At 38.6% G+C, this 11268-nt stretch overlaps 1 protein-coding gene across 1 annotated transcript in view; it reads right to left on the bottom strand.

Annotated features, from left to right (window-relative positions):
* Positions 1-7752, bottom strand: part of LOC137252328 (F-box/WD repeat-containing protein 4) — a 76228-nt gene extending 68476 nt beyond the window's left edge. The window contains exon 1 of the mRNA XM_067787868.1: positions 7400-7752. Coding sequence (XP_067643969.1) covers positions 7400-7611 — 212 coding nt within the window. The 5' untranslated portion in view covers positions 7612-7752. The remainder of the gene's footprint in view (positions 1-7399) is intronic.
* Between the last annotated feature and the right edge of the window lie 3516 nt (positions 7753-11268).

Here is an 11268-nt window from a genome sequence, read left to right as displayed (position 1 = left end):
ATGACTTCAATGCCAGAATTAGAAAATAAGGTGTATTTAGTCTCGTCACACTTTTCAGCCTCTACGAATAGGTCTCTTGCATTCATTGAGCCTAAATATCTCTGTCGGTGGCCCAGACATGTTCTCATTCAGCATCATGCTTAAAAATAAAAATGTCCACATGTCCGTCTCTCGGTACCAACAAAACGCACAAAGGAAGCTGTAAAAACATATTTAAAACAATTACCATTTGTATTATTTAAACTACAATGCATCTTACCAGCATTTAACGCCTAAAATGTGCAGATTTTAATAATTTTGTTGAATTAACAAAATTATTGTATGAGAATTGTCATAAGTTTGAATAATAGAAAAGTCAACAGAAAACGGAATTTGAGAAAAAAGTGATGCCGTTGTATATTTTTTTAGAAAAAACGATTTGTAATGTTTTACATACACGTTTTCCATTGAATAAAAAAGTAGTTTTGTGAAGCGACAACATTCTTATTTCTAAGGGCGTTCAAGATGGCGGCGTTAGAGCGAGAAACTGCTTACATCCGCCACCTTCTATAATTCCATCATGTGCACGGCCGTTGTGAACGAATTTTGTAATTGAAATTTAAGTAACTTCCCGATAAGCTACAAGCTTGAAACTTGGAATACAGTTCAGAACCCGATGACAATGCAAAATCCCCGCTAGGTGGCGCAAGGATCGAGATATTCACAAAACAAATATTACATACGTCCGGCAGAAGTGACATCAAAATATTTTGGAGTTGGAGGAGGGACAAGCATACGTGGCGCAGAGTCGAGTAGTCTTTGGAAGGATTATGTATTGAGGACTTAGATTGTAACAAATTGTCAGGACAGAGTCCTTGTAATAATGAGTCACTAATAAACTAAATAGAATTAGAAATAATAGGCAATTAAATAAAGACTAAAACTTGAAAATAAAATAATAAAAAAATTTTTTAAGTTAAACGGTTTTATTGAAAACAATACTTACATGAAGTATTAATAAAACTAAAAGCTAGAAAATAATTAGGTAGGTCCTAGGTACTAGTCATCACACTCCTCATCAATCTAGGGTGTTGATCAGACAATTAAATAAAAGCGTTGGACGCGTCAAATTTCTATTGATAGTCATAAGTAAAACCAACCGAACCTTAATCAGGTTTTGCTACGCCTCACATTTTTAGGAATTTCACGCTCCCAACGCTTTTATTTAATTGTCTGATCAACACCCTAGATTGATGAGGAGTGTGATGACTAGTACCTAGAACCAACCTAATTATTTTCTATCTTTTAGTATTATTACTACCTAATGTAAGTATTTGTTGGTCCACCAACTTTTAATAGCAACTGTCACACCAGAAATAAGACGCAAATTTGTGTTTACAGAAGCTTTAAAAAAATGTTTAATAAAGAAAAATGGTTACAATATTTCCATATTCTAATACAACATTTTCTTACTTTAGTTTTCCGTTAAAATGAATAATATTAAAAAAAAGATAAATATTTGTTTTATTCAGTCGTTCTGGCGTTGATATACGTCTTCATTACAAAATGGTTGTCCTTTCATTTATGGTTGTCATTCTCATTTTAGTGTTGCCACACTTCTTGTTTTAAATGTAAGGTGGTGTTGCAACATTCTCCCCCGGTATTGCAACCCTAGGGAGATAATACCCTAGCCCGATGCAACGTCACCGCTAATATCACCTTTCACATCAAGTACGGCTATTTTCGCTGCTGGACGATGATAATCGCCAGCCGATGTACGTACTATGACACTGCGGACCTGACCGTCCTTTCCTTCGAACGTTTGTTCAACGATGCCCTTAGGCCATGAATAGCGTGGTAGGTTTGGGTCGGTAATTATTACTACGTCGCCTTTCTTGATTGGTTTCACCTCCTCGAACCATTTGGTTCTTCTGGTCAGAGTATCTCCATTACCCACCTCTTCCAAAATTTATCGGCTAAATATTGAAAATGCCGCCAAGACTGACATATTGATCTTCGGAGGAAAATTGCCCTGGTGGCTTATGTCCGGATGAACTTCCCAACACGAAATGGTTAGGAGTTAGTGCATCTTGTTCTGCGGTCTCTAATGACAGGTATGTGAGGGGGCGGCTATTTACAATATTCTCAATCTCTACAAATAAGTTATTTAACTTTTCGTCACTAAGCTTAGTTTCAGGTGTCACAACGCGGTACAAGACGTTCTTGAATGTTCGTATCATTCGTTCCCAGACGCCGCCCATATGAGGGCTTGCAGGGGGAATAAAGGTCGATTTCATTTCAGCGCTCGTAAATTGAGCTTGTAGATCTGGTACGTTCAGTTTTTGATACGCTTCCCGTAGCTCCTTTTCCGCCGCCACTAAGTTTGTTCCGTTGTCAGTGAACACCTGTATTGGCATTCCCCTTCGACTCATGAAGTTTCTGATAGCCGTCACACATGAATTCATAGATAAGGAATACACCATCTCGACGTGTATAGCTCTGCATGTCATACAAGTAAATAAGACTCCATATCGCTTTTCTGTACGCCTCCCGACGGTGGCTAGAAATGGTCCGAACAAATCTATTCCCACGAATGAAAACGGTCGTGTGTACGGCGATAGGCGTGCTTCTGGTAACACTCCCATTCGTGGTGGAACTGGTTTAGTGGAGTGCAGTTTACAATACTGACAATTTTGACGCACTGTACGTAATGCTCGTCGCAAGCCGGGTATATAAAATCGTTGAAATATTTCGTTCACTACAGTCTCGTGAAGGACGTGTTTATACTTGCGGTGATACCATTCAATAACGAGTTGCGTAACTTTATGGTTTTTAGGCAGATTATTGGATTTTTTGCTGCATCCTTAATTGGCGCCTTCTCTAGGCGACTGCATTGTCGTATGAGGTCCTCTTGATCAATAAAGGGTGACAGCTTTCGTAAAGCACTATCTTTTAGTAAAAAAAACTTTATGTCACCCTTAAGTGACTTAAACTCCTCATGGAATGAATCGGCCTGAGCGAGCCGATAAAGGAAGCATTGAATCCAGTGTAGTTCTTCGGAGGTTAAAGTAAGGGATACCGTTGTCGAGCTTCTGGTTCCTCGTGTCTTGTCTTTGCAGCGCTCTACAAAACGCTTAACGTATGCCATACATCTTTCAAGATGTTCCCACTTGGAAAATCGGGCGGGGTCAATCAATGGCTGTCTCTCTATGTGGACGCCAACATATTGTGGGGAGTTGTCACTTAATTTTTACACACACTTATGCAATTGTTTTAGTATTTGTGTGACCGGCTCTGCATTAGATCATCTCTTTTTTATGGGCGATTATTACGTCATCTTCCTTTAGCTCTTGTTTTTTTCTCTCTCTTTCATTCGCTCAAAGAGTCAACTGTAACGTAGCAGCGCAGAACGAAGCAATTTTGAACTCGTGAATGCGCAATCTGGTATTTGATCTGCACTCATATTAACAGAGTATATGTGGAACTCAAGAGCGAAGTGAGAGTTTCACAGAGTTGCACAGCCACACCGCCATTTTATACAGGGTAAACACTTTTGCGTTGCGAGTAGGCAACAATTTTCACAAAAGAACGAAATACCACGTAAAGACGTTGCCTGTTTTTTAGAATAGAAGAACAACCCTTGCGCGACGTACAAAAAGCGTAACACTATAGCCAGAAAAGAAAACGCTATTAGTATTATTATTACTTAATGTAAGTATTGCTTTCAATAAAATCGTTTAACTTAAAAATTTTATTTTATTTATTTTATTATACTGAAATTTCACTAACAAAATTTGAATTTATGTGCTCCAAAGTATTCTGACGTCACTTCTACCGGGAAATGAATTTTTGTAATAAAATTTCACTAACAAAATTTGAACTTATGTGCTCCAAAGTATTTTGCCGTCTCTTCTAACGGGGCTAGAATTTTTATACTGAAATTTCACTAGCAAAATTTGAACTTATGTGCTCCAAAGTATTTTGACGTCACTTCTACCGGACTGTATATAATATTTGTTCAAAGATCCAAATCGGACAGACAAGTATGAGTTTTTTGAATATCTCAATTTTCGCGACACCTAGCGTGAATTTTTTTTACTAAAGCGGTTTCTATTTCTGTATGTCAAATATGATTTCCAAATATGAGCTAAATCGGACCACAAATACGATATTTGTGAATATCTCGATCCTTGCGCCACCTAGCGGCGATTTTTTTTTTCTTATTATTGCATTGTCGTCGGGTTCTGAACTATGTTCCAAGTTTCAAGCTTGTAGCTTATCGGGAACTTACTTAAATTTCAATTACAAAATTCGTTCACAACGGCCGTGCATGCGTCAAGCGTTTAAAATAGATACATTTCGCAACGCTTAAGATTTGCTTTTAGATACAGCAGCTTTGCCTTTCATATATGGGCATTCATTGACCTTGCTCTCCCAAAATTTTAGGTAATTCAACGATGAATGGTAAATAATTTTGCTTACGCTGAATTATTTCAATCTTTTAGCGTTTCCGTTTTTCGCATTCATATTGAATTTTTGAACGCAATTTTGTTATTTCCGTCTGACGATCTTCACCATCTCCAGTATCTATAGCATCGTCAGCAGTCGCCAACATTTTATCGATTTTCTGCTGATATATTTTCAATCTATCGGACACTAGGGCCATAAGATTAAAATGTATTTCACCTTCGTTACATTTTTGCATACGTTTCTCAATTATGGGGCGTACATTAATCCAATTTTGTTCGGAAGATGCCGCGCGCAAATCCAATGGACCTTGTTTCAAACCATCAAATTCATATAAAGGTCCATTAATTGGTATGTATCCAATAAAATGATAAACATCGCCATCTCCGGTCTCCAAACCGGTGTTGGACCAACCCAGGGTAATTTTTTATAAGCGCGGCCGAAGGCCGCCAACGCAGGAAGGTGTTCTGCGCAAAAATACTATGGATCTCACCCCCGGTTTCGAAGGGTCCCACGGGTCATTTTTCGGTTTTTCGTTAATATCTTTTGAACGAGTTGAAATTTTTATTTTCCGCCTTCGGATTAAAATTTGTATTTTCCGATTATTGTTGTCGAGGCCAATACGCGTTTTTTGGCCTCTCTCGATATTTGTTGACGCGTATTAGCAGTCGACCCCTGTTCTAGACTATTACCGTTTAAATTACGACACTGACTAACAAAAATATTTACTTAAAGATAAAGCAGCCTGTTAAAGAGCTATCTAAAGAAAACGTCTTAAAATATGGAGAACTTAAAGACGAGACACATTTACGTACAACAGTGAAAAAAATACAGAACTAACAGTAAAGGTGTGTAAAATTTTTCAAAATAACATTTCCATACGAATTTGTAATAAGTCGCTTGATAAACCTATTTCAATTTTTATGAATGAAGTGATGTGAAAATATGTAGCCATAAATAAATAATAAATATTCTTATTGAATACAAAATTTGTTACGAAAGGCACTCAGTTGTTAATTATAATCAACTCGTTAGTTATAACATGAACGGCAGACAAAGAGTCTCCGAAATAAATCTCCTTGGGGACATGAATATAAATGTTATTGTTGTAGCGGCAACCGTGGTATGGAGGTAGTGTGCTGAGCTTACCATACCGATGATCCTATGTAGGTTCAAATGACGGGATAACTTTTCTCCTAGCTGGTTAGGGGGTCATAATACACCCGCGGTAGGAATGCCTGTCGTAAGAGACAACTAAAATACCAGATTCAAGGGGCTGTGTAGCGCAACCCCTTCAGGTTGCCAGCGCAATATATAGCTTCTGCAAACCCAATTCTCAACTTCACCTATCCGCGGCGAATCCTGTTTCACTAACAGATGAGGCTCTGGCGACCCCAGCTCCACATGGAACTTGGGGGTGGGGAGGGAGGGATGGCCTGAAGGTTGAATGTGGCCATATAAATCGTTCCCGAGATGGTCGGGCTAGCACCTTTATGGTGCTGTGTTACCGGAGCGTACCGGATCTGTATCCGGCAAAGGACCATCACATCGATAAGCACTCCCCAAAGCCTTCGGGGAGAAACCTTATCGCTACAACAACAACAACAACGGGAATACTTACATCATACAGCACCCTACCAATTGGAAGGGAACAATCTCCTGAGGATACATATATCGCGGAGGGCTTGACCTAGAATATTGAACGTGGTCATATTAAAGATTCCCCAGATGGTCGGGCTGGTATCTTAAGAGTGCTTGTTACCGGAACGTACCTGATCCATATCCGGCAAAGGACCCTGGGGTTAAAGGGGTTGCGTAGCACAACACTTTCAAGGGGTTCCCAGCGATATTTATAACCTCTAATTGTAAACCTTACCTACCCATGGTGAATTCTGTTCCATTAGCTGGCGACCAAATGCCTCATGGAACTATATAACCGGTAAAAGTCTAGAACAGGGGTCAACTGCTAATACGCGTCCAAAAATATCGAGGTGTCAAAAGACGCGTATTGACCTCTACAACAATAATCCGAAGGTGGTTGTTGTAATGTTGTTGTGCACTGAAAAAAAAAGTTTGTGTACCAAAGGATTTTGCACGCATTTCCTTTTGATCCCACCCCATTGGTGGACCGGCCAGGGTGATTTTTTATACGGGCGGCCGAACACCCCCAACCCTCCAGCGGGTAAGGGGGTCAGAATACACCCGCGGTAGGTATGTCTGTCGTAAGAGACAACTAAAATACCAGATTCAAGGGGCTGTGTAGCGCAACCCCTTCAGTTTGCCAGCGTAATATATAGCTTCTGCAAACCCAATTGTCAACCTCACCTATCCGCGGCGAATCCTGTTTCACTAACAGATGAGGCTATGGCGACCCCAGCTCCACATGGAACTTGGGGGTGGGGAGGGAGGGATGGCCTGAAGGTTGAATGTGGCCATATAAATCGTTCCCGAGATGGTCGGGCTAGCACCTTAATGGTGTTGTGTTACCGGAGCGTACCGGATCTGTGTCCGGCAAAGGACCATCACATAGATAACACTCCCAAAGCCTTCGGGGAGCAACCTTATCGCTACAACAACAACAACAACACCAACAACAACAACATAAGGGTGTTCTGCGCAAAAATACTATGGATCCCACCACCGGTTTGTGACGGACCCGGGGTCACTTTTCGTTTTTTCGTTATTAACTTTTGACTGAGTTAAAATTTTAGTTTTCCGCCTTTGGATTATTGTTGTAGATGTCAGTACGCGTTTTTGACACCTCTCAATATTTTTGGACGCGTATTAGCAGTCGACCCCTGTTTTAGACTTTTACCAATCGAAGGTCCGAACGCGTATTTTGATGCCCCCTTTGATAACTTTTGAACAAATTTAGGTGGTGCGTTACCCAAATTTGCAGATTCCACCCATGTGAAACCTTAAATTTTGTCGACTATCAGAGTACCAAACATACCTTTTTGAAATCCTAGGGGAATCACGATGTCCGCACATAAGTACATCCAAGGTTTTCATATAAAAAATATTTTGTTCGATTACATTACGAAGGAACCTGTGCGCCCGACATAAATTCAGACAGTCTTGCTCGCTGCAAAAATCGAAAATTCGCAGGAGACAATCTAAATTCAAATCAATCAATCTTATTGGCTTTCGTCTCTTGTTCTCCATTTTAATTATAATTTACACAGCCGTTTCAATCAAAATAATTAATATCACATATTTGAATATAGCCACATTTACTTCTAACACCAAAAGCACAAATAGTAATTTACAGCTGCTGTCATAGTGTACCTATACAAGTGTGTTCACTAAGCGATCATAGTGTACCTATACAAGTGTGTTCACTAAGCGATAAACGTCAAAACTACAAACAGCCTCGCTCACCTGATGGAAATCTTAGGTCCAGAGTCGCATTTTTGGGCTCAACGACAACATTTTTGACTACCAATCGTATCGACTTTTTAAATTTTTCAATCATTCGGCGCATTCGCTAATGGTATCCATTTTGAATTCGCTGTCATTCCGAATCCAGCGAGTGGCTGTCAGAATGCTTGACAGATAAGTCAACACACTTGTAATTGTACACTATGGCTGCTGTGTACTTGACAGTTCCTTAGCAGTCGAGCACATTGTAAGCGACCATTGTCGCAGCTAGAAGCTATCGACAATTTGAATATAAGCACTCATTGGGGAATATTTTGAATAAGGTGCCACGATTTTCAAACTTTTGTTGATTTGTTGGGGTAGAGGGGGTCCTAAAAATCACAAAATTATCATCCGCAGCTCTGGGAAACTCTTAATTTATGAAATATAAGCTTTTTAATTTCCAAATTTAGTAAAATTTCAACTTAAGTCCTGCACTTAAAATTCGGGTCGCACATGTCGATAGCGGTATCAAAAGACGCGTATTTGCGTCAAGATTCAGAATCTCGTTTAAAAGTTACTCGCGGAAAACACGTCGGTACTATTAGCTGGAGACATTGGTGCTTTATCGGTAACCGTATCGGTAACCTTATAACAGCTGATTCGACCAATCTTATGAGAATCAATGCAATCGATTATTGGTGCCGCTAAGGTCGTAACCGTATCGTAGCCAACCAATTGGGTACAGCGATACGACATACGGCACCAATGACTCCGGCTATTGTCGCTTTTTTCGTTGTTGCAATTAAACAAATGAAGGTGGTGAATAGTGTTGCCAGCTCCGCAACAATATCTTTTTATCTTGTTAGAACATTATAAGGTGGTGGCACGTCGACATAAATGCAAACAAACATACACTATCAATGTAATCTCTGAATAATTTGAAATTAATGTATTTAATTGGAAGAAGTGCAGAATACATACATTTGTCAAAAAAAAAAAATAAAAAATTAGACTTCATAGAGATTTTTATGCTGATTCCAACGGTAATTCTGCGTAGAACACCTTTCTGCATAGGCGGCCTTCGGCCGCGCTTATAAAAATAACCCTGGGCTACGCCATGCCAAGTCCTGGTGTGTGGTATAACCGTGGCTACCGCCACGGTGATGTCCTTCTGCGTAGTACACCCTCCTGCGCAGCACCCCAAATAATATTAGACTACAATTATTAAAAGTGTTTTACAAAAACAAAATACATTAATAGTGTATGTTTGTTTGCATTTATGTCGACGTGCCACCACCTTATAATGTTCTACCAAGATAAAAAGATATTGTTGCGGAGCTGGCAACACTATTCACCTCCTTCATTTGTTTAATTGCAACTACGAAAAAAGCGACAATAGTACCGACGGGTTTTCCGCGAATAACTTTTAAACGAGATAAAAAATGTAGTTTCTGCTTTCGGATTCTGAATCTTGACGCAAATACGCGTCTTTTGATACCGCTATCGACATGTGCGACCCGAATTTTAAGTGCAGGACTTAAGTTGAAATTTTACTAAATTTGGAAATTAAAAAGCTTATATTTCATAAACTAAAAGTTTCCTAGAGTTGCGGATGATAATTTTGTGATTTTTAGGACCCCCTCTACCCAACAAATCAGCAAAAGTTTGAAAATCGTTGCACCTTATGTAAAATCCAACCCCGATAGTTTTCTTCATTTTTATTAAACTTTCACGATTTTTTGGTTAAGGCACTATTGATCGATCACATTGGATATGGGTATGGTTACGACTATGACGTTGGTTAAAGGGCAAATTAATGGTGACGTATGACCACAAAATCATAACCAGATAAAACAATTGATCGAACCTACCTTATGGAAATCAATGTAATTGATTAATGGTGCTATACCATAACGCTAACGCCATACCAGTTACATTGATTTCCATAAGGTTAGTTGGATCAGCTGTTTTATATGGATATGGATACGTCAACTTTACCAGGGCCTTAATGTTGCCATACCATAACGCTAATGCCATAACCATACCATAGCCAACCAATTGGTTTTTGGTTTCTCGCCATATCCATAACATAAAAATATTTGAGTTGGTGAATTTAATAAATTTTTGTAGATTTTATTCATTGTTTTGGATGCGTTATGACTAAGAGACTTATTTTTTGTGGAATATGTCAGTAATTTTTGAGTTTTCTTCATTTTTATGAAATTTTCACGATTTTTTGGTTAAGGCACTATTAATCGATCACATTGGATATGGTTATGGATATGAGTATGGTTATGACTATGGCGTTAGGGTTAAGGAAGATTAATAAGCCCTTACGGAAGTTTAAAGCTGGAGACATTGGTGCTTTATCGGTAACCGTATCGGTAACCTTATAACAGCTGATTCGACCAATCTTATGAGAATCAATGCAATCGATTATTGGTGCCGCTAAGGTCGTAACCGTATCGTAGCCAACCAATTGGGTTTTGGTTTACCGTCGTAACGATAAACAGCTGATTACGTTAGGGATACGGATACAGCGATACGACATACGGCACCAATGACTCCGGCTTAAAGCTGGAGACATTGGTGCTTATTAGGAATCAAGTTCCAATATAGATATTCAGGAAAGATAATATTTAAGTTTGAACAATATTAAGTTTTTTATTTGAATGATGTAAAATAGAAAATTTCTGAAGTAGAAATTTTCAATACCTCAATGAAGATCTATGATCGTTTCGACAAGATCAAAGTATTATTATAGTTGAGTTGAATCAATAATATTTCTAACAAACTTCCACTCAACTGAAATATATGTATAAATATGCTTATACATTTAAATTTAACATATTACAACATTTCTTATGTTTCTTTTTAGTCAAACATTTTGTAAACAAATCTGCAACATTTTCAGCTGTTTGTACATATTCAATCGAAATCTCACTGGCCTCGAATTTTCCCGTATATAGTGATATTTGATATCGATGTGTTTGCTTCGCTTATGAGTTGTTGGATTCTTGACTAAAAATTCTGCACCTTGATTATCACATTTGATTAATGTAGGTTTGTTACATAAATTCTGCAAACCGATTTCGCGCAACACATTTCTCATAAATATAACCTCTCTTGTACCCTGGCACATTGCAATGTATTCAGCTTCCATTGAACTTAAAGAAATCGAATTTTGTCTTTTTGCCTCCCATGCCACAGGACCATTTGCCATAAATATTACGTATCCGCTATATGACCTCCTATCAATTGGATTTGAACCCCAATCTGCATCTGTAAAACATAAAAATGCATTTCCGGATTTTTTGTATTTAATTGTAAAATCTTGTGTTGCTTTAAGATATCGTAGAACATGTTTTGCTGCAATAAAATGATCTTTATGAGGATGTGCATTGAATTGAGATAACTTGGATAATGTGTGTGTTATATCAGGTCGTGATATAACGGCTA

Source organism: Eurosta solidaginis, chromosome 5, assembly GCF_040869045.1.
Source record: "Eurosta solidaginis isolate ZX-2024a chromosome 5, ASM4086904v1, whole genome shotgun sequence".
In the NCBI taxonomy this organism is placed as follows: domain Eukaryota; kingdom Metazoa; phylum Arthropoda; class Insecta; order Diptera; family Tephritidae; genus Eurosta; species Eurosta solidaginis.
This window is presented reverse-complemented; position numbering and strand designations above follow the sequence as displayed.